This window comes from Sturnira hondurensis, unplaced genomic scaffold (assembly GCF_014824575.4).
Source record: "Sturnira hondurensis isolate 20B ecotype Veracruz unplaced genomic scaffold, ASM1482457v3 Scaffold0016617, whole genome shotgun sequence".
Classification (NCBI taxonomy): Eukaryota; Metazoa; Chordata; class Mammalia; order Chiroptera; family Phyllostomidae; genus Sturnira; species Sturnira hondurensis.
Genome location: NW_028089248.1, coordinates 5,452,790 through 5,476,038, shown reverse-complemented (window position 1 = coordinate 5,476,038; position 23,249 = coordinate 5,452,790). Strand labels below are relative to the sequence as shown.

The window sequence follows — 23,249 nt, the reverse complement described above, 5'->3', positions numbered from 1 at the left end:
ACCAGCTTTCGTATCACTGACCCTCTCCCGTCCCGGGGTCCCGCTCACGATACCACGTGGCATTTGATACCATGTGTCCTTGGTCTCTGAGTCTGCTGGGTCCCTCAGACGTTGCTGGCGTGCCTGGGCATGAGGGGGGTTGGCGACTGGGCGCTTTGTGACGCTGCTCACCCGGGCGTGGCTGCTGCTCTGTCCTGACAGCCGGGGCTACGGGCCGTGGGCAGCACCTGGCAGAGGGGAGTTCCCTGCCCAGGGCTCTGTGTCTGGGGCACAGACATCCCCAGCACTTTGCAGTGACGTTCACCTCAGTCACCTGGTCAGGGCGTGTTTGCCAGGTGTCCCCAGCATGACGTTGGTGCCACCTCATCTGTGCTCTGCTCTCTCAAACAGTGTCACTGGGCCCAGCTGGTCTGCTGCTCCCAAGGACATGGTTTCTGAACAAGAGCCCGACTCACTGAGCCTTCCTTGTCTTTTAGGGGGTGTCTTCGGGGGCCTCCTAGGGGCGGGGATGATGGAGGAGCCCTTTAAGCCCGTCTATAAGATAGTCCTGCAGCTGTCGCAGGACCGGCAGCAGAAGCTGTTTGACAAAGTCAAGGCCGTCATCTGGAACCTGGACTGGATAGAGAACGTGGAGCTCATGGATCTGGTCATGCGCAGTGAGAGGCTGCAGCAGCAGCTGGTGGACGTCCTGGTGGATTTCATCCAGACCGAGCTGAAGACCGACGTGCAGTTTGGTAACCAGCCCGCGGGGGCCAGGGGTCCCCAGGAGCAGTGGGGGCCGGGGTGCCCAAAGCGCCCCGTGTCTTCCTAAACCCGCCACATCCACCCTTTTTCACCTCATGGCACATGCAAGCGAGTCACTGAAATTCTGAGTCACGCTAGAAAATAAATTGTGCTTTTGGCTGATCTGATGCACAAAATACATACAGTTTTGATTCAGTCACACCGGACGTCTACCTTGTGTTGTCTGTTTTCATTTTTTTATTTGACCGTCTTTGAGAAAAGACGTCAGCGCCCCTGACTAACAGCCGTCTCTGAGAAGTGTGCACCCGAACGTTCCCACCCACCGGCTGGGTCCCTACACTTTGAACCACGACAGCACTGTCCCCATAGGTGACACACTTTCTGCACAGTCTCTCTCCCCCACAGTCCTGTCCAGCGTCTCTAACATCGGGAGTTATCCCCTCTGAAAGGGGGGAGCAACAGGGTTGGCACATGGTCGGTGGCTTCTTTGAAGAAAAGTATTTATTTTTAAAGACCGGGGGAGGCATGGAGAAAGAGGAAGAGAAACCTCGATCTGGTGCCTCCCATACGTGTCTCAAATGGAGGCTCAGCTCACATGCTGGGCGTGTACCCTGTCCAGGAACCAAACCCCGTGACCTCTGGGTTCGGTGCACAACCCTGAGCCCCGCCCCGGCCAGGGCTATGACATGTGGTCTTCGGGGTCCATCTCAAGGTGAACTTGCTGGGTACGAAGTGGCAGCATTTTTTAAGGCTGTAGTTTTCATTCGGTCCAGGCTCCTTCCCCAGCAGCAGGGCTGCCCTCTCCTCTCCCCAGGAGAGGGCGTGGCCTCTCAGTGTGTGGCCCCCAGATGTGGGCCACAGCCCTGCCGTGACTCAGGTGCAGGGGACGAAAGACGCTGTGTGGGGAGGAGCGTGGGGCTTCAGTTCCATCCCCCTGTCAGAGCATGGACACAGCTCCTAGGTCCTGGCCACCATCTGGACACGGGGTTCAGCCCGGAGGCACCGGGATGTGTGGAATGTGGAGACTGGGGGAGGGGCGACTGTGGGCCGCCACTGACCTGGGTGCTGCACTGGGTGTTGGTGGGGGTGACTCCACGGCCCACGGCTGCATGTGGCCTCTGTGATGGCGACACCCAGCACTTCTCAGGGCATCTGTCTCTGCACCTGCCGGTCAGGGGACAGGCAGGCCAGGCGAGTTCCGGATTCCCAATGAAACCTCAGGAATGGGGGGCTGGCCAGGGCCCCGCCTCACCTGCCCAGGTAAGCTCCGCCCACCTCCACCAGCCAGGCTGCTGGGGAATCCTGCTCGTTCCTCACATGCAGACACGCTCTGAGGTCCTACACCACACACGTCACTTGCAGAGTGGACAGAAAGGCCTCAGATTTCCCCCCAAACGCCCGTCTGCCCGGCCCTTTATCCACTTACATCTGAAGTCCAGACCCCAGGGCCGCCCGAGGCCCACCGGTGGGTCCTGTCATCCGAAATGGGTTTGCAGACACTGGATGGCACGCCACTGCCATTTTTTCTGTTTCTGACCATAAGTCAGAAAAGTGTCTCCCAGTCGTCCCTTTGAAACTGATGCCTTTCTTACGCCCAACGACACACACCCGGGGGGACCCGCGGGGCCTGCAGACCCCCACCTTTGCGAGGCTTCCCCTCAGCACACAGGTGACACAAACAGGCGGAGGGCAAATTTGTTTGTTTAATCAGTTCATTCTTTCCACTGCTCTGATTACTGTTCATTCTTTAGTTTGGGAGCAGGAGAGGGTCTTACCAATTTACCTGATTAATGCCCACGGCCCGTATTTGTGTAAAAGTTCCCTCCGGAAATGGGGTCGAATGTGACGTCTGGGCTCTGCCGGGTCCCTCCTGACTGTCCCTCAGGGGCTCTGGGTGGTGCTCCCGGAAGCCAGCGGGGTCTCTCAGGGGCAGCAACCAGAGGGAAGACACCCTGGAAGCCCCACGGGGACCAAACTCTCCTAAATGGTGAGTAAAGGGGCATGAGCCACAGAACGAAGGGAGTGGAAAAGGAAGGAGGGAGGGAGGGAGGGAGGCAGAGGGAGAAAGGAAAGAGGAAGAAAGGAAGGAAGGAAAGAGGAGGGCAGAATCAAATGCGGAAGGAAGGAAGGAAGGAAGGAAGGAAGGAAGGAAGGAGAAAAATGAAAAGAAAAGGAAGGAAAAGAATTTCAGTAGCATCCGCGGACGTTTGGGCAAATTGCAGTTGAGAGTCGGCTCCCTGGGTTGGTGGAAACTCTCACGTCTGTGCATCTTGTCTGTGGTCCTGATGGTGTTGCAGGGAAAGCAGACAGGCCCAGCTGGCGCAGGCGAGGAGAGAAATGCTGAATTTTTAGCAGTTCAGGTTTATTTTTAGTTGTTTAAGGGTATCTTTAGCTTCCCAGTAAATGAGTCCATTGAAGGCTGTATGTGAAATAGTCAGAATGTAAAAATTTGGAACAGAAATCTGAGGCCCCCTGTCCCAAGGGGGCAGTGCAGCCCCCTCCCCTACCCCACCCCAGCCCCGGCCCAGCACACGGGAGCCTCGGGGATGGTCCGGAAGGCACGGCCAATGCTGGGCCTGGCTTCACGGGGAAGGGGGCAGAGTCTGGGGGAATCTTTGGACGCTGGGGTCCCAAGGGAGGCTCTGATCTTCGAGGTCCTGCCCAGCGAGACCTTGAGGCTGAGGACTGGAAGGGAGCTGGCCCAACTCACGCATTCCTGCAGAGTGTCCATTCATCCCAGACCCTGGGCTGCGGGCACAGCAAAGCAGACCGGCCTACACCGGTGTATCCCTGTCAGGCCGACAAACCCTTTGTGAAGACCTAACCGTCTACACGCGCACTGGCCCCGTGCCAGCTCTGGGACGACACACTCTTTTCAAACCTCGCTCAGTATCTGACCTCACCGTGTCTCAGGGGAGATGACCAGAGCGCTGGTGACAGGGTGGGAACACACGTGTCACCAGCCAGCGCTGTCAGGTTCTCGGGAGGCTGGAGCCCTTGGAAGCGTCCCTCCCTCACCCTTTCTTCCGAGACCCTGGGTCCAGGCACAGGGCTGGGGCTCCACGTGTCTCTGCTGAATGCTGAGTGGCAGGCCCAGGAAGGCAGGCAGGGGGCAGAGTGGTGTCCCTCTGGGCAGAGTGCAGTCCCACAGGGCTGCACACAGGGCTGTGCTAAGGGCCGTGTGGGGCCCGGCCCAGGGGCCTAGGCTGCTGCCCGGCCGGAGGAGCACCAACGCTCCTGGCCAGGCCAGGTTCTGTGTCCCTTCCTGGTGGCCTGGGACGAGGCGGGGCAGTCCGCTGTGTGACAGAGCCTCGTTCACCTTCCCTGCCACGGCCACGGCTGGGTTGCTCAGAGCCCTGGCTCCTGAGCCTGGTGACTTCCTGGGCATCAAGGCGGCTGGCTTCCTGTCCCAGCGGACAGGGAACCGGGGACACGGCGGCCCAAGCCCTCTGAGCAGCAGGAGTGTGAGGCTTGGAAGTGGACACAAACTTTGGTGTCCAAAAGCACAGCGAGCAGAAGCTGGGGGTGGGGTGCCAGTGGCTGGGTGAGGCGCTCAATTCCTGGGCCGTCCCTGCCTGCGGAGTCTAGAAGTCCGCCTCCAGGGCTGCACCTCCGGGGGCCGTGGCCATGGGGACTCTTCGTTTTCCAAAGACAAGTCCTAATGTCTGTATCTCTAGATCCCTACCCACCCATCCACCATCATGCATTTACCCGTCTATCGACACCGTCTCTCTAATATCTGTCATGCCGCCATATTTTATTCCCCTCCATTCCTGTACTGTCACCTGAATTATCGTCTGTATCTCGGCAGCCGCGTCTCTCACGCAGGAAGCTTGCTCTGTGGCTCCTGCTGAGACCGGCGGTGAGAGCAGGCCAGTGCCCGTGGCGGGCGCCCCTCCGGCATCCGTGGAACGGAGGCGCGTGGAGGAAGGCTCGCTGCGGGGATCAGCCTCGCTGAGGCTCCAGCCCATGGGACGCCGAACAGGACACAGATGCCCACCTGCATCTAGTCCTCACCTGCCAAGACGCTTTTCTGAAATTATTCTAGTTTAAAAAAAAATCTAGTTAATGAAGGTCTAAGCATTGGTGAGGGAGGGGGTGGTTTTCAAACTTATTTTCAGACTTCCGGCCAAGATGGAGGTGTAGGTAGACACACTGTGCCTCCTCGCACAACCAGAAGGACAACAATTTAAAACCAAAAAATTAACCAGAACTGACAGAAAACTGAATTGTATGAAAGTCCAACGACCAAAAAGTTAAAGAGGAAACGTCCAGACCTGTAGGAGGGCGAAGACGCTCAGCCGGGCGGGGAGGACTCGCGGGGAGGCGGTGGCTGGCGGAGCGGGGGGTCCCATGTTCCCACGTGAATAAACTGGGAGGAACAACTGGGGAGCAGGACGCACGGCGAAACTCAGGGCCCCAGCGCAGGGAAATAAAGCCTCAAACCGCCGACTGAAAACACCTGTGGGAGTTGAAGCCCAGGGAGGGACTCCCAGACTCACAGGAGAGTCCATGGGAGAGACCCACAGGGTCCTAGAACATACACAAACCCACCCACCCGGGAATCAGCACCAGAAGGGCCCAGTTTGCTTGGGGGAAGCGGTGGAAGGGACTGAAAAAGGAGCGGAGCAAGCGCCATTGCCTCCTCTCGGACCCCTCCCCCACGTACAGCGTCACATCGCAGCGACAGGGTTGCCCCGCCCCACGAACACCTAAGGCTCCGCCCCTCACCACGTAACAGGTGTGTCAAGACAAAAAAAAAATGGCCCAAACAAAAGAATAGATCAAAGCTCCAGAAAAAATTTGACTGAGCGATGAAAAGATAGACAACCTATCAGATGCACAGTTCAAAATACTGGTGATCAGGATGCTCACAGAATTGGTTGAATTTGGTCACAAATAAGATGAAAAAATGAAGGCTACGCTAAGTGAAATAAAGGAAGATGTACAGGGAACCAACAGTGAAGGGAAGGAAATCGGGACTCAAATCAATGGTGTGGAGCAGGAGGAAGAAAGAAACATCCAACCAGGATGAAGGAACAGGAATTTTTAAAAAGTGAGGAGAGGCTTAGGAACCTCCAGGACATCTTTAAACATCTTTAATCGGATGTTCCAACATCCAAACTATAGGGGTACCAGAAGGGGAAGAGGAAGAGCAACAAATTGAAAACTTATTTGAAAAAATAAAGGAGAACTTCCCCAGTCTGGCAAAGGAAATAGACTTCCAGGAAATCCAGGAAGCTCAGAGAGTCCCAAAGAAGTTGGACCCAAGAAGGAACACACCAAGGCACATCATAATTACATTAGCCAAGATTAAAATGAAGGGGAGAATCCTAGAAGCAGCAAGAGATAAGGGGACAGTCACCTACAAAGGAGTTCCCATCAGACTGTCAGCGGATTTCTCAAAAGAGACCTTACAGGCAAGAAGGGGCTGGAAAGAAGTATTCCAAGTCATGAAATCCAAAGACCTACATCCAAGATTGCTCTATCCAGCAAAGCTTTCATTTAGAATGGAAGGGCAGATAAAGCGCTTCTCAGATAAGGTCAAATTAAAGGAGTTCATCATCACCAAGCCCTTATTATATGAAACATTAAAGGGACTTATCTAAGAAAAAGAACACAAAAAAATATGAACAGTGAAATGACAACAAACTCACAGTTATTAACAACCACACCCCAAACAAAAACAAAGACAAACTAAGCAAACAACTAGAACAGGAACAGAACCACAGAAATGGAGATCACACGGAGGGTTATCAATGGGGAGGGGGGAGGAGAGAGTGGGGAAAATGTACAGAGAATAAGTAGCATAGATGGTAGGTAGAAATAGACAGGGGGAGGGTAAGGATAGTATGGGAAATGTAGAAGCAAAAGAACTTATTATGTACGACCCGTGGACATGAACTATGGGTGGGGGAATGTAGGTGAGAGGGGGTGTGCAGGGCGGAGGGGAATAAAGGGGGGAAACAGGACAACTGTAATAGCATAATCAGTAAAATATATTAAAAATTAAACAAAAATAAAGTAAAACTTGTCTTCATCACAGTTGCCTAATTCTCTCATTTCCTGGGCCTCGGAGGACAGGCCAGAGCTGCTCGCGTCCCCTAAGCCTCGATGGCTCCCTCGGCCGCCTCTGCTCCCCCTGTCTCCCCAGTGGAACGGGGCTCCTGCCCAGTGTCTACTCCCTACTCCTGGAAGAGCACACGGCATTCCCGGAGGAAGCCCCCTTTCCCCCCTTTGACCCCACCCTTTGGGTGGGTCCACTGGTCATTCCACCCGGGGGGAGGGGGGGCCCCGGGACTGGAGCTGGAGCCGTCCTGGCTGCTGGAGGCTTGAGCTGTGGCCACAGCGCCACAAAGATGGCCCCATGTCCCGAGGCCCTGGGCCAAGCGGACCTGAAGCAGGCCCAGGAAGGCAGGCCGGTCCTGACAGCCAGTGGACTTCGCCCTCAGCCTGCACTCTGTCCCCACAGCCCAGCCTGCTGGCCCTGTGTTCTGTGGGGATGTCCTCACCTGCGGACACAGAGCTCAGGGCCAGACCCGGGACACGGCTGTGAGGCGTCCTGAGATCCACAGAGGTACACAGTCCAGAGAGCCTAGCAGTGGAAAGGGGGTGAGGGGCTGGTGTGGGGAGGTGCTGGGGAGGCTGGAAACTGGCCGAGCCTCCCCTTTTGTGCCGTGCTGACGTGCCGGCCAGGCCATCACAGGGGCCCCCGAGAGGCCAGGGGACGAGAGGCTGGCAATCGGGTGGGCCGCTGCTGTGTCCTTTGGCCTGGGAGCAGCGGGGGCACCTTTGTGCGGAATAAGTGCATCTTCATGCACCGTGGAGGGCGGGGGGCGAGCCCTCCAAGCTGCAGACCTCTCACTCATAGGAGGTGGCAAGCCTTTTTGGATTAAGCGAGGTGCCCGGCTCCGGCATGTGTGTGAGTCTCCCACATGCCATGCCCCTCCTCTGGCCTTGTTCTGTCATGGGAGGCTCCCGGAGCAGTCTGACCGCCCTGTCCGCCCCCTGGACCGGGCCATGTGCCCGGTCCTCGCAGCCTGGGGGGCCAGGGACACCCTGTGCCAGGGATTCTCAGCAGTGGGGGACAGGCAAGATGTCCCAGAAGTCCCCACAGACTTGCGCTGCCTGCGGTCACCTCATCAGTGACCCGCGGCCTTGATTCACACACACAGGCTGGTGCTGGCTTTTCTTCTCGCTCCACGACCATCTCTGGTTCCTGAGACCACCTTGCAAACGAGCTGCCTCAGCCCCCATATTTCCCCCAGCCTCAGCTTAGGGAGAAGAGCCAGGTTATGCCTGTGTCTCCAGACCCTGACTTCCCTGAAAAACACAGACGAGTGAGGTGTCTGCCCCTGTCTGCCCCCAAAGGGCACAGAGCATGTAAGATAGACGGTGTAACTCCTGCAGACCTGGGTCCCAGAGCCTGTGGCCGGTGCTGGGATCCCATGCCATCACAGGGGACAGCCACAGAATAACGGCGTCAGAGCAGACCCAACGAAGGCGTGGGTGATTCCCAGGGGGCGTGGCGTGGGTGATTCCCAGCGTCTCACCAGGTGGGACGCTTCAATTGTTCGCGAAAACCGCAGAGCTCGGCCCAGGACAACGGTCTGGGATTCCCTGACCTCTAGCACCCCCTAGTGGTAACTTCCGTGCGCGTCCGCAGCGCGGCTGTCAAGCCTGAAATTCCGCGGCGCGGGGGTGGGGGCGGGGCGCGGGGAGGTTGGGGGGACAGCAGGGCCAGAGCGAAGTGGTCCCAGGAGCGGTTCCTCTCCCGGCTTGTGCTCCAGGGAGATGTCCTCCACCGGCGTTGGCAGGAGAAACCTGGGCCACCTGTGAGCCTGGAATAAAGCACCAGGTTTCAAGCCTCGTGGGTCCTCCACGGAGTGACCACAGAGCGAGACGCGGACTGTCCCTGTGGCTCCTGCGGTAAAAGGCGCCCTTGCAGTGGACCAGGTTTTCAGCCAGGTGTGGTGGCGGCTCCGGCCCCCTCCAGCTGCGATGCCAGTGCACGCCCCATCGTTTGTGTCTGTGTGAGAAGACGCCGTTTTGAGTGAAGTTCGCAAAGGAAAGCAGTAAGGGCAAAAGTTGTATTTGAAGTGATGGGAAGAATGGAAAAAAAAAAGGTGTGAACTGAGCACCAGACTTTGCAGAGGGTGAAAGAAGTTGTTATATTTCTGTCTGAGGCATTGCAAATCACTCTGAGCGTCCTCCAAACGGCCCCCTCGGCCTGCCTGTCCCCAGGCCCCAGGCCTCCCCGCAGCGTGGACCATCCAGTGACACGGTGGTGCATCCTGCACCGACAGAACTGGAAAGAGATTCACTGAAGACGGGCCTTTTGTCTGTCTCATAGACGGGTCTGTGCTTCTATAGGTGGCGAGAATGGAAAGTTGCTATGAAAAGCCCGGCTGGGCCCTCCTTGGCCGGGGCTCTGAGGCCAGTGCATCGACAAAGAACAACCCTCCACCCTGGGGGCGGGGGGAGCTGCCATCCGAAATGGGATGGGGCTTCATCAGACTGTGCTTGAAGGTTCAAGTTCTCTGTGGTCACTCTACTATTACTACTGACTTCTTAAAATGAAGGTCACCAACTTCAGGGACTGCAGGGGCTCTGGAACTTTCTCCAGCGAAGGTCATAACAGTTACGCAGTGCCAGGGACTGCATCGTGCACCCCCCAAATTCACGGGCTGAAGCCCTAACTTCGCTGCTCCCCGCGCACACAGGAAGCCTCCGCAGACCAGGAGAGAGGCCTGGGGTGGGACCAGCACTGCCAGCGCCCTGATCTCCCACGCCCAGCCTCCGAAACCGCGAGGAGTCAACGTCGGTCGTCCGAGCCCGAGAGCTGTGGTTGTTGTTACGGCTACTGAGCAGGCTGATGCATGCAGATTCGAAGAGAACAATCTAGACTGATGTTTTCAAAAGCTGTGCTTGCCACGTGCCCAAAACTTGTGAACACACACCCGGGGGTGTGGCCCAACCACAAGGTGTATGGAGCAAAGGAAACACTCTCATTGGGCAAAGTCTCACAGACTCAAGTTCAACAGTCTCACCCCCTCAAAACCCCCCCAAACCCCAAAACGGCATCAAACTAAAAACTACTTGGGAGAAAGAATTTCCAGCCTGTGAGTAATCTGAAACGAAAACTTCAGGATCATAAAAGCGACTCTCCCGTAATCTTCTGTAATAAAACATCCATTATACCGACATGGCAATATAATAAAAGTGCCATTGTTCCAGAAACAGTGTTATGACGGAAACAGGATAATTATAGCAATACTTGCATGAGGATTACATGTTCGACAGAGCCACTGAAAAAGAGTCTTCTCCGACTGTGGGTACAGAGAGCTCTTCAGCAAGATATGAGATAGAAGACAAGGTGGGGTTTTTAAAAAGTGTGTTATAGCAGCCTAGCCTTGCGGAGCCCCTTGGGACCACCTGTCACCTGTCACCCGCCCGGCTCTTAGCCCGACACTTCATTCAGAATCCTGGACTCTAACAGCAGACTTCAAAGTAGCGCATCACTATATTCTCCCAAGAAATGGATTTAGGGCGAATCCCAGTTCTATTCAATTCCTTTTGTACATTCTAACTTAGAACGTCTAGCTTTTCAGCCCTGGCTGATGTGCCTCAGTGGACTGATGCTGGCCTGTGAACCAAAGGGTCGCTGGTTCGATTCCCAGTCAGGGCACATGCCTGGGTTCTGGGCCAGGTCTCCATTAGGGGGCGAGGGAGAGGCAACCACACATTGATGTTTCTCTCCCTCTCTTTCTCCCTCTCTTCCTCTCTCTCTGTAAAAAAAGAAAAGGATGTCTAGCTTTTCAAACCACTGACCCGCATCTCCGGCAGAAGCCCGGTGCTAGTTGCCAGCACAGCTGGTGTGGACAACCTCCCCGCCACACCCAAAGGTCGCATGGGCGCTCCCAGCCCCTTCCTCTCTGGGTCCTGGCCCCGGGCCAGGTTGTGAGGACCCGGGACCAACCCTCATGGTGTTGTGGAGGACACTGAGGCTGGCCTGCAGGGTAGCGGGGGCTGGGAGAGTCTTCTGGAAGCTGCAGTGAAGACACACGGCCTTCACTGGGTCCGTTTATCTGATGCGGCTTTGGGGGAACTGATGACAATTACAGAGCAGTTGGTGGCCCAAAGGCCTGCAAGCCATCTCTTGTCCCCACCGCTGACTTTGGGGACTGGGAGGAGACTCAGCAGCTCTGACGGTGGCTGGGAGGAATCAAGGACAATGATGACGACAAGGAGGTTGCCCCACCCCCACCCACCACGGCACAGATGACCTCCGCGCAGGGCTAAGTGACAACCAAAGGGACAGAGAACCGTCTGCAGATGTGTGAAGGGGGCAAATGCCGAGGAAGGAGATGGATCCCTTATTCAGATGGACCATGATGGAGCCCGGGAGGGTCCCAAAGCCACCTCGCCCCTCAGCACCCGTTTCGGGCTCAGTGCTCCGCAGAGGGGAGGCAGGCGGCGGCTGGTCCCCTGCACCCAGCACCCCGCTGAGGCTGCCCTCTGTCACCTGTGGGGGCTCGGAGGGTCCTCCCCGCCTGTGGCCCCAAAAGCTACAATGAAGTCCTGACCCCTGCTGCTCGTGACTGTGACCTCACTTGAAAATAGGGTCTTTGCAGAGGTGACCACATGGAGGCCATGTGACCGTGACCTTGGAAGGCGCAGGCATTTGAGCACAGACACAGACCCTCAGGGAGGGCAACACCCAATGACAGAGCTGACACACAGCCACAAACTCAGGAGGACGGATGGACACCCCCAGGCACTGGAGGCCTTAGGCCGGGGTTCCCCACAAGGGCCCTGCCGACACCTTGAACTTCTGGTGTCCAGAACCATGAGACGGTCTCGTTCTGTTTTAAGCACCCGGTTTCTGGTGCCCTGTCATGGGCCCCAGCAGACTAGCATACGTGGTACGCGCCCCAGGGTGTGCCGAACACACGACATATGAAAGAGATGGCATATGTCCTGGTCAGGGGCGGGTGCTGGGGACAAGGGCAACAGGGACTCAGAGGCCCTTTGGAAAGGCGTCATGGGCCCAGGACGTGGGCTGGGAGCCTCTGCTGACCCCAGCCAGCCCTGGCTCTGTGGCTGCCTGGCTGCGAGCCGGCGGTCAGGACGCCGGTATCCCTAAGCACCAGACTGCGTTGCCTCCTTAGCGATAAGGTAGCCCCGGCCACGACCTCCCAGTTTTGGGGATGTCACGGAGTTTGCCCGTGTGCTGTGCGGGTGCAGGCGTGCTGGCCCTTGCCTGGGATCGTGCAGCTCAGGGCCGGGCCGCGCCTCTCCCGAGCAGTGGTGCCGTGTGGGAGCCGGCTCTCTGAGCCTCTGGGAGGGGGTGGGGTCGCCGGGTGGAGTTGCTGGCCTCAGCGGTCCGTCTGAGTTCCGGCTCCGCTGGTGCTGTGAACAGAACCCGGCACTCGGGTGTGTGTGGGCGGGGTGGGGGGTGGGGTTGGTCCCTCGGAAATGCGGCTCCCTGGGAGGGAAGAAGGGGCTCGGGGTCCTGGCCCTGTGGGCGGGCGAGGATCGGGTCTAGGGCTACAGGCCCGCGGGTCACAGTCATGCCCTGCCCAGTGCACGGGAGTGCTTTAGATGTCTGCACGTCTCAGAGCAGCCCCCCAACATACCTGGGGCGTCGATCGTCATTCCCCAGTGGCGGCGGGGATTGAGGCACAGAAAGACGGAATGGCCTTCCACAGGCCCCCCCAGCCAGGCCTCCCTCAGCAGGCCAGCACAAGGCGGCAGGGCCATGTGCTAGGGACCCGCGGCCACCAGGGTACATGGTGCGGGGTGCCACGCTGCGGGACTTCACTGTGTGCACGCGCCTTGTGGCTTCAGACCTCACCGGTGGAAGGTTTGCGTGACTGCAGACAGCCAACCTTCTCTAGAGGGCCTGGCCTTGACCTTCTCTAGAGGCCTTGACCTGGCTTCTGCCCCTCCTGCCTCTTCCCGGCCCACCAGCTCCCCGCCACCCCCCTCCGCCTCTGCCTTCTGTCCCTGGGAGGAAATGAGCGGGCCTCTCTGTAATGTGCCACCAGGGGGAGCTGTTCGCCGAGAATCAGAGCCTCTCCCCGCCCAAGCCAGGGACACCCCCGGAGGTGGGGGTGGGTCAGCGTGCAGCCTTGACAGTCCCCCAAACTGCAGGAAAACGGGGGTGGAGGGCTGTCCCACCGCAGCAGGGCCACCAATGAAGGCCTAAGGCCCTTGTCACAGGGGGCCCAGGGAAACAGGAACAAGGGATGGCCAAGAATGCGAAGTTTCAGGTACCAGTTTTGGAGACTGACACAGCATTCTGCCCACAGCCGATGCCACCACTCCCTGCACTGAACTCTCCTGCGGCTGGGGTTGAGTCTTACGTTCCATGTGCTCACCACACACCCCTGACGGCGAAATAAAGGGGGCAGGAGGACAGGGCCAGAGGGAACGGGGTCTCTGTGGCCTTGATGGTGGTGACGATTTCACAGGTGTGAACTTTCCCCAAGATGGATTGGGCTGCGTACATCAAACACATACAGCGTGCAGTGTGCTGGCCTTCCCTCAGGGCGGGGTTTGAAAATTCCCTACATGCGTTATCTTTCCCAGTCCTGTTGAATTTTTAGGCAAACAGAGAACTAGCAAGAACTTTGCATTTTCGTTTTTCGTCCTAGACCCCGGTGAAAGCGTGAACACTGCCCCGCTTTCGGGGTAGAGATGTGTGGGCGCCTGCTGTGGCAGATGGAACGCGGCCTCGTGCCATGGGGGAGACACCTGTCTTTGGATGGATGGACGGCGCCCATAAATCAAAGTGTGGTTCCAAAAAAAGCAAGCCCTGGCTGGTGTGGCTCCGTGGATTGAGCACAGGCTGTGAACCACAGGGTCACCAGTTCGATTCCCAGTCAGGGTGCACACCTGGGTTACAAGCCAGGTCCCCAGTAGAGGGTACGTGAGAGGCCACCATGCACCGATGTTTCCTTCCTCTTTCTCCCTCCCTTACCCCTCTCTAAAAATAAATAAATTAAATTAAATAAACTCTCTATATGCATATGCAGGGTCACCCGACCCTTGATGATGGGGACACATTCCTAGAAGTACAGTGTCCCACACGTGGCTCGATGTGCAAATGTCACAGAGTACTGTGGCCCCTGGGCCACACACCCGTCCAGCAGGGCAGTGTGTGGGCCACTTCAGGCAATCATACCACCACGGGGCGTATCTGTGCATCTACGCACATCAGACCACAGAAGGAGACAGGGAAACTACCAAAGAAAAGATTCAGGCACGTGGGTGGGGGAGGTGCCACTCATGGGCAAGGGCTTAGAGCCAGCGGGGCCCGGGGGATCTGCATGGTGACACTCTCCCCTGGGGCCTCGGGCTCCTGTCTGAGATGGAGGTGACAACCAGGCCTTCCCCACAGGGTCGCTGCTGGGACTCCTGGGACATCCCTGGAAAGCCCCCGAAGGCTCCCACAGACCCCAGATGGCCCCAGGCCAGCCCTGGTGTGGGGGTCGGGGCTCCATGAGCCCCTCTACAGAACAGCAGATGCCCCCTCACCTGCGGGTCCACCACCCGGAGATGGAAAGTGTCCTTCCGAGGGCTCCCCAGTGCTGCCCACACTATGGGGCAGGGAGGCCTAACCAGCCCTGCCCCGAACAGGTGCAGGCAGCTCCTCCTGCTGTCGGTCCCCAAACAGGAGGAAGGAGTGGGGTTTGGTTCCTACAGCCCTCACAGTGGGTTTGGTTGGTGAGAGACACACACAGCAAGGATTTGGGTGTCTGCCGGTCCCATTACCCACAGCTCTCGAGCCCCTTGCACCCTCCGGGCCCCCCAACATCAGCTTCATCCCGGAAGCTAGGAGGAAGCCTGCCCTTGGCCTTCACACAGCAACCCCCAAAGCCAGAGGCCGGGGTGCACTTGGAAACAGTCGCTATTGGACGCTGGCCTGTCCTGTCACCAAACGCTAGTTCAGCCCTTCACCTCCCAAGGCCCTGCACGCTCTCAGACAGGCTCTGGGACCCGAGGGTCCACGGGGCCAAAGGGACGCAGGGGCTCCTTGTGGACTGGGGAGAGGGCAAGGGTGGCCTTGGGCGACCAGACTGTTCCAAATGCTCCCCGAGGGCCAGTGAGAGGGGTGCGGGCCCTGCCCCCCTCCTCCCAAGAAGGGGATGGCCAGGGGCCCCATCGCAGCGGCTCCATTATTGTGACATTGGTGTGTGGACAGTCGGGACCTGTGCGAGGGCAGAAGGGCGCCCTACCCCTGGAGAAGGGGCGGGGCCGGCCCCTCCAGTCCCTGGCCTGACAGACTCACACCCTGTTTGGCAAACAGACACACCCACACTGGGGCGCCCCTTGCAGTTTCTGACCTGCAGTGTCCAGTCTGACTTGCGCACTGCCCTGCGCCACGCCCTCTCAGAGTCTGGCTGTCCCCAGTGAGCTCAGGAGCCCCTGGGCAGGCTGTGAAAGGCAGAGCCCCCCCCCCCCCCCCCTCCGCAGGACCTTCAGTGCTGCCTGGGCCCAGTGGGCAATGGCTGGTCCCAAGGATGGCAGGAGGGAGAGAGGGGGACAGGCAGGCTCTGAGCCTGGGCCCCTCAGCTCTCCCTGCAGTGCAGGGCTTCGGGAACCTGAGAGTGCAGGTGGGGAAGGAGCACAGAGTAGGTCTGAGAACTCGCAACTCCTTCCCGGGGCTCGGGGGTCCTGGCACCCGAGACACCCGTGTGGACACTCCTTCTTCAAAACACCCCCATCCGACCAAAAGGTGCTGGGCAGCACAGTCAGCCCCCAGAGTCTCCCTCCACTCCCTCAGTGACTGTCTGCAGGGGAGGGGGCGGGGGAGCTGCAAGGGGAGGGGCCCCAGCCTTGGCTCCAGCTGCAGGGGAAAGAGGGTCCTCTGTGTCATTACTTCCCAGCATGGCCAGGTGGGGGCGCTCCCACCCCAGGACCCTGGGCAGCTCTGGCCCTGCCTAGTCCATCCTGGCCCCTCCTACCATTTCCCAGCAGCTGGGTCCTGATTTCCTGGCAGCCAAGGAGCAGCAAGTTGTCTCCTGCCCCAGAGGGTCCTTCTGAACACTGTCCCAGTCCAGTCCTGCTCCTGCCGCCCACCCACAGGTACACTGGTCCCTGGGACTGTGCAGTTGCTTGTGTTCTCTGGCTGCTCCGTCTTCTCCCTCACCCCGTCTCGTGAGTACAAGTGGGTTGCCTCTCCACTGGTGGGTTTGGAGGCCAGGGCTGGGGGTCAGTGACGGGATGCTGACCTACAGCCGCCAGGTCCGAGGTCTGAGGGGTCCCCGCTCTCTGGGCACTTGGCACCGCTCCCCTGACCCCTCCAGAATCCAGCCTGCAGTGGGCCATCCACCCCACGGGCCGGGGGCTGACACCTGCTGGTGGTCCCAGGGCAGGCTGGGCGGGGGTGAGGCCTGTGTCCAGGTGGCCAAGTGCCCTGGTCCCCCTCTCTGGCTTGTCCTGAGCCCCGATGTGCTGTCTGGGAGAGGCCAGGAGGACAACTCGCAAGAGGACACTGGCTGAGACGCTCTGCACTCAGCCAGGCTTTGCCTCACTTGCCCTGAACGAGGGCATGTCCCTCTCTGTCCCAGTCACAAGTCATTCCAAAGCACAGAAGAGTTTCCCTCTGCTCTGCTGCTTCTGTTTGCCTATGGACTAACTGCTTTCTTGACCCTGCTTTCTTGGTGACAGAGAACTTGCCACGTGACTGGGTGCTGCCCCTCAGGCACAGAGAGGAGCTATGGTGCTCTCCCCAAAATGAGGACCTGTCCCCCAAACTCTGGAGAGAGTCGCCTTTGGGTGGAAACACTAACACTCTCCAAACTCTCCCTGGAAAGGCTTCCTCCCAGGGCGCCAAGATGCCTGTTTCAAAGAGAGACGTCATGAACCTGCTCTGCTCCATTTCCGACTGGAGGGGATTACAAGTGGTCAGCAGGGGCCGGTGGAAGGGTATCATGAACACTGCTGTTTGCACCGGGCTTGGTAACTTCCTTGCTGGCCCACCGGGAATGGTCGTCGGTAAGTGCCAGTGCCTCCCAGGGGCCGCCGGGCTGGTGGCTGTGGGACAAAGGTCTCAGGTGCACAGAGTCCTCAGAGCAGGCTGAGTCCTGTGTGAGGAGGGGTGGATCTTTGTTACAAACGGAGTCCTGGGAAACACCTGCCTCTGTGTCTGAGTCTCAGACAGGCAGGTGTCTGGAAATGGTCCCCATGGCGTGCCGACTCAAAAGATGCCGGCCCAGGGATGTGTCCTGCACACTGAGACCTCAGGTTGCCCCTGGGGGGCCCACCCCCATCATCACCATCACAGGTCCCCTCAGGAGGGGCACCCATTGGGTCCCGTGGAGTCTGTCAGTTCACGTGAGCTGGTCAGAGAGGGCGCCCCCGCTCCCAAACAGTCCAGGGCAGGACAAGCTGCCAACCACCACCCACAGCGTCACCTGCGCTCCTTTCCCCACCTGCTCCCAGGTGGGAACCAGGATCTGGCAGGCCATGTCAGGGGCAGGGCCTCACGGAGTACGGTCTGGGGGGATTCTTTAAAGATGCGGGGGAGGTGACCCCTCTCAGCCTGGGGGCTTCCTTGCCGGGCTCACCAGCCAGGCTTCCTGGGCTGCTGTCCCTGGGGTGGCAGGATGGACATCCTAAGACATGTCATCGGGCTGGGGCCCCAGAGGGGGGAAAGCAGCTTGTGGCCCCCACCCCGCAGACCTCCCTCCTCTGCATTTCCTTTCCACTCTGAGTCAGCGAGTCCTGGCTGCGGCCACCAGGAGGGGGCAGGTCAGGGAGGCCACAAGGCCACGCCTCCCGCCTCAGTGGTCCTGTCTGTGTCTGTCCCCCAGTTCGAGGTGCTCAGGGGAGGCTGCGGGCTCCACCTGCTCCGTGGCCGCACCCTGACGCCCTGTGGCCGCGCCTCTGCCAGACTGAGTGGGAGCTAGTGGGGAACACAGGTCCCCAGGGGAGCAGGGCAGTGGCTGCCTGCGCCCGAGGTCACGGGCGGGAGCCTCAGTTTCCCAGCAAACAAAGGAATTTCTCTTCTCCAGAGAGTGGGCAGGTTGCTGGTCACTGTCCCTGTGACGCTTGGCATGAAGTGCTGCCCTCGGTCACAGACTGATGGTCCCCCAGAGGTGGAGAGAGGAGGTGACAGCTCCTGAGGGCAGTGTGCGCCCTGCCTGTGTGATGGGGAGACTTGGGTGACACGTGTCAGTGATGTCTGTCCTCCTCTGGTGGCTCCTTTCCTTCCAGGCCAAGGGCAGCCCGGCCCAGGGCAGCGTGCCTCCTCCCGGGTGGGGGGCTGGCCTCTCCCCACTGGGCAGTGGGTGTGGGCGGTGGGGGGCTGGTCCCCATGTCTCCTGCAGGGTGCCCTCTGGCCTGGCTGCGTCCTTCAGAGAAACTTACATTTGAAGGGTGTCAGAGGAAGAGGGATGTTACAAAGACGGGGACAGAAGTCCCGTATCCCCCGTTTCAGCCCCCATGATGCTCATGACTAGGTGACAGGCACAGTGGTCAGAGCTGGAAGCCAGAGCTGTCCCCTTACGAGTCACTGGTCTGAGGACTTGGCTTTATGGTGTGACCAGCTTTTGTATCACTGACCCTCTCCCGTCCCGGGGTCCCGCTCACGATACCACGTGGCATTTGATACCATGTGTCCTTGGTCTCTGAGTCTGCTGGGTCCCTCAGACGTTGCTGGCGTGCCTGGGCATGGGGGGGTTGGTGGCTGGGCGCTCTGTGGACGCTGCTCACCTGGGCGTGGCTGCTGCTCTGTCCTGACAGCCGGGGCTACGGGCCGTGGGCAGCACCAGGCAGAGGGGAGTGCCCTGCCCAGGGCTCTGTGTCCGGGGCACAGACATCCCCAGTACTTTGCAGTGACGTTCACCTCAGTCACCTGGTCAGGGCGTGTTTGCCAGGTGTCCCCAGCATGACGTTGGTGCCACCTCATCTGTGAACTGCTCTCTCACACAGTGTCAATGCGTCCAGCTGGTCTGCTGCTCCCAAGGCCATGGTGTCTGAAGAGGGCCGGATGCACTGAGCCTTCCTTATCTTTTAGGGGGTGTCTTCGGGGGCCTGCTAGGGGTCTGGATGGCCAAGGAGAAGAGGACACCTATGTCTCAGGTCCTCAAGGGGCTGCCTGGTGATCAGCAGCAGAAGCTGTTCAATAAAGTCAAGGCCATCATCTCTAACCTTCACTCCATGAACGACACGCAGCTGATGATGTGCGTCATGAGCAGTGAGTGCCTTCAGCAGCAGCTGGTGGACATGCTGATGGATTTCTTTGCAAAGGAGCTTAAGATCCGAAGTGAAATGCAGAAGTAACCCCTCGGGGCTGGGGGTCCCCAGAGGTGGTGGGGACTGGAGTCCCCACAGGGGCACATGTCGCCTGAAACCGGCGATGCTCACCCTTTGTCACCTCATGGCACACGCAAGCGAATCACTGAAATTCTGGGTCACCCCACAAAATAAATTGTACTTTTTGCTGATGTGATGAGCAAAGTACGTGTAATTTTGATTCATTCACACCAAATGTCTCCTGTTGTGTTGGCTGTTGTCACTCTTTTATTTGACCATCTGTAGGGGTGTCACAGTCATTGTCACCGGGGGCCCCATCAGCCTCGCCGTGGCCTTGAAAAGCCGAATGTGACTTTAGGACTGTGTCCATGTGACTGCGGCTTAACGAGGGGCAGGGAGCTCGTCGCTGCTGCGGGCGGAAACGAGGTGGAGGGTGGATGAAACCAGGTGGAGGCCGGATTCGGCCCGCGGGCCTTGTGTTTGCCACCCGTGATCTAAGGGAAAAGAAGGTTGGACAAACCTTCCTTTCCCTCCTTCGGGGGGAGGCGGCGCTGTGCGGGTCCGGGTTGGACGTTACTGATGCGGGCGTCCTGTGGCCGGGTGCGTGGGGGCGGTTGTCTGAGCCCACCCTCCTGCCGTGGGGTCTGGAGGGAGGTGGCGGTGGGCAGGCGCTCATCTGTGAAGGTGACCTCTGGCCCAGGCACATGTAGCAGCACCGGGTGCCCCTCTGGGCCCCCGGGTCTCAGGACCTGGCAGCTGGCCCCACTGGAACCATGGGGACCCCCTGAGTGAGCCCCTCCCCCAGTCCCTTCTGAGGGGCCTCTGGGACGGAAACGCCGAGGGGACCCAGCCCCTCTCCCGTCTGCCCGGTCCCATCCAGTTCTTGCTTCTTGGTTCACTCCTTGCGGTAAAAGGTGCCATTGCTCTTTCTGAAGGCGTGGGGTCACACGCCGTCTCTGAGAAGTGTGCACCCAAACGTCTCCCACACACTGGGCCCCTGCGCTTAGAACCACGCCGGCACTATCCCCAAATGTGCCAGCAAACGGTTGGTGGCTTCTTTAAAAAAAACATATTATTTACTTATTTTTAGAGAGGGGGAAGGGACGTAGAAAGAGGGAGAGAAACGTGGATTGGTTCCCTCGCACACGTGCCTCGCCTGGGGACCCACCCTGCTTCCCGGGCTTCTGCCCTGATTGGGAACCTAACCCGAGACCACTTGCTTTGCAGATGGTGCCCAACTCGGTGACCTCCCCGCCCCGGGCCAGGGCTTTGACACGTGGTCTTTGGGGTCAGTCCCTCAAAGTGAAATTGCTGGGTACAAAGTGGCAGTAGTTTTTTTAATATATTTTATTGATTAGGCTATTAGAGTTGTCTCATTTGTTCCTTCCCCTTAAACCTCCTCTGCCTGCTCCCCACCCCCCACCAGCACCCCCCCTTGAGTTCATGTCCATGGGCCGTACAAATAAGTTCTTTGGCTTCTCCATTTCCCATACTATCCTTACCCTCCCCCTGTCTGTTTTGAACCTACCGATTATGGTTCTTACCCCCTGTACGGTTTCCCCCTCCCCCTCCCTGCTGATAAACCCTCCGTGTGATCTCCATTTCTGTGGTTCTGTTCCTGTTGTCGTTATTGGCTTGGTTTGTTTTTGTATTTGTTTTAGGTTCAGTTATTGATAGTTGTGAGTTTGTTGTCATTTTACTGTTCATACTTTTTGACCTTCTTCTATTTCTTAGATAAGTCTCTTTAACATTTCATATAATAAGGGCTTGGGGATGATGAACTCCTTTAAACTTGACCTCATCTGGGAAGCACTTTATCTGCCCTTCCATTCTAAATGATAGCTTTGCTGGACAGAGCAATCTTGGATGGAGGTCCTTGCCTTTCATGACTTGGAATACTTCTTTCCAGCCCCTTCTTGCCTGTAAGGTTTCTTTGAGAAATCAGCCGACAGTCTGATGGGAACTCCTTTGTAGACAGGTAACTGTCTCCTTTTCTCTTGCTGCTTTTAAGATTCCCTTTTTCTTTAATCTTGGGTAATGTAATTATGATGTGCCTTGGTGTGTGCTTCCTTGGGTCCGACTTCTTTGGGACTCTCTGAGTTTCCTGGACTTTCTGGAAGTCTCTTTCCTTTGCCAGACTGGGGAAGTTCCCCTTTACTCTTTCAAGTAGGTTTTCAATTTGCTGCTCTTCCTCTTCTCCTTCTGGCACCCTATGATTCGGATGTTGGAACATGTGAAGTTGTCCTGCAGGTTCCTAAGACTCTCCTCATTTTTTAAAATTCTTGTTTCTTCATTCCGTTATGGACAAATGTTTATTTGTTCCTTCTGCTTCAAATCATTGACTCGAATCCCGGTCTCCTCCTCTTCACTCTTGGTTCTTTGTATATTTTTGTTTCGCTTTTCATAGCCTTCACTTCTTCCTCTATGTTGCAACTACACTCAGCCATTTCTGTGAGCATCTGATCACCAGTATTTTGAACTGTGCACCTGATAGGTTGGCTAGGTCTTCATTGCTTAGTTGTATTTTTTCTGGAGCTTTGATCTGTTCTTTTATTTGGGCCATATATATATATTTTTTGTCTCGGCATGCCTGTTATGTAGTAAGGGGTGGAGCCTTAGGTATTTGCTAGGGCAGGGCAATCCCTGTCTGTGAGTCACGGCACTGTGTGGGGGGGAGGGGTCTGAGAGGGAACAGTGCCATTGGCTCGGGTCTCTGCAGTCTTTCAGCCACGTCCCTGCTATCCACTAGCAAACTGGGCCCTTCTGGTGCTGATTCCCAGGTGGGCGGGCTTGTGTACGTTCTAGGACCCTGTGGGTCTCTCCAATGAGCTCTCCTGTGAGGCTGGGAGTTTCTCCTCCAGCTGCAGCTCCCACGGAATTTTAGTCAGAGGTTTGAGGCTTTGTTTCCCCGCTGGAACCCTGGGTTGTGTGGTCTGTCTCGCTCCCCAGTTGTTCCTCCTGGTTTATCTACACACGAATGTGGGACCACCCACTGCCCAAGCCGCCACTAAGGGCAGTTCGTGAGCTGCCGCCCTGCCAAGCATCCTCTGCGCCCCTCCTGCGGGTCTGGAGGAGTGTTTCTCCTCTAACTCCTTGTTTGTTGGACTTCCATACATTTTGATTTACTGGCAGCGCTGGTTACTTTTTGTTTTCAAATTTGCTGTTGTCACTTCTTTGGGTTGTGCGAGGATGCGAACTGTACCTGCCTGCACACCCAACCTGACCAGAAACCGGGAAGTTGCTGTATTTCGAGGCTGTAGTTTTACTGGGTCTGGGCTCCTTCCGCAGCCGCAGACCAAGGGCTGCCCCTTCGTCTCCCTGCCATAAAGTCTCTCAGTGTGGGACGCCGAGAGGCCAGCCAGAGGCCTGCTGTGACTCAGGTGCAGGGGAGGAAAGACACTGTGTGGGGAGGAGCGTGGGGCTTCAGTTCCATCCCCCTGTCAGAGCGTGGACACAGCTCCTGGGTCCCAGCCACTGTCTGGACACAGGGTTCAGCCCGGAGGCTCCGGGATGTGTGGAATGTGGAGACCGGGGGAGGGGCGTCTGTGGGCCGCCACTGACCTGGGTGCAGCACTGGGGGTTGGTGGGGGTGACACCATGGCCCACAGCTGCATGTGGCCTCTGTGATGGCGACACCCAGCACTTCCCAGGGTACCCATCTCTGCCCCTTCTGCGGGGGTGGGAGACAGTGTCTAAAAGCAGGAAAGGGACCGACCGAGCACAGCATGGGGGCAGCGTGCAGGTTTCTGGGGTGGGAGAGGACCAGGTGGGCACCTGATTCCCTATGAAATCTCAGGAATGGGGGGCCCGGTCAGGGCCCCGCCTCACCTGCCCAGGTAAGCTCCGCCCACCTCCACCAGCCAGGCTGCTGGGGAATCCTGCTCGTTCCTCACATGCAGACACGCTCCGAGGTCCTACACCACACACGTCACTTGCAGAGTGGACAGAAAGGCCTCAGATTTCCCCCCAAACGCCCGACTGCCCGGCCCTTTATCCACTTGCATCTGAAGTCCAGACCCCAGGGCCGCCCGAGGCCCACAGGCGGGTCCCGTTGTCCGAAATGGGTTCGCAGGCGCTGGATGGCACGCCACTGCCATTTTTTCTGTTTCCAGCCCCAAAGGTGGGGAAATCACGCTGCCTGGTCTCTCACTACCCTACAAGGCCCTAGTCATCAGACAGCCTCATGCTGGAAGGAACACAGGCGTACAGACCGACGGAACACACTAGGGAGCCCAGAA

At 57.9% G+C, this 23,249-nt stretch overlaps 2 protein-coding genes across 5 annotated transcripts in view; both read left to right on the top strand.

The window, feature by feature from the left end:
• LOC119001167 (protein C19orf12 homolog) overlaps positions 1-23,249 on the top strand; it is a 30,918-nt gene that overhangs the window by 2,167 nt on the left and 5,502 nt on the right. The window contains exon 3 of one of the 2 annotated variants that reach the window (XM_037066415.1): positions 477-907. The exons of the other annotated variant lie outside the window; for it this stretch is intronic. Coding sequence (XP_036922310.1) covers positions 477-811 — 335 coding nt within the window. The 3' untranslated portion in view covers positions 812-907. Of the gene's footprint in view, positions 1-476; positions 908-23,249 lie in introns of those variants that run through there. 2 annotated transcript variants of the gene reach the window in all.
• LOC119001168 (protein C19orf12 homolog) lies at positions 15,635-19,256 on the top strand. 3 transcript variants are annotated; one of them, XM_037066418.1, is made up of 3 exons: positions 15,635-15,837; positions 16,569-16,749; positions 18,773-19,256. In XM_037066418.1, the coding sequence occupies exons 2-3, from the start codon at positions 16,590-16,592 to the stop codon at positions 19,036-19,038; spliced, it is 426 nt and encodes a 141-aa protein (XP_036922313.1). In that variant the 5' UTR covers positions 15,635-15,837; positions 16,569-16,589; the 3' UTR covers positions 19,039-19,256. The 3 variants fall into 3 exon arrangements, with proteins under 3 accessions (XP_036922313.1, XP_036922312.1, XP_036922311.1); XM_037066417.1 differs by having other exon boundaries at positions 15,635-15,909; XM_037066416.1 differs by having other exon boundaries at positions 15,635-15,909; positions 16,565-16,749.

What these genes read in the sequence shown, in the direction of transcription:
- LOC119001168 (XM_037066418.1), top strand. Translation starts at nt 16,590, where the DNA reads ATGCCTGTTTCAAAGAGAGACGTCATGAACCTGCTCTGCTCCATTTCC. An exon ending in CCCACCGGGAATGGTCGTCG is followed by an intron (nt 16,750 to 18,772) that starts GTAAGTGCCAGT and finishes CTTATCTTTTAG; the next exon opens with GGGGTGTCTTCGGGGGCCTG.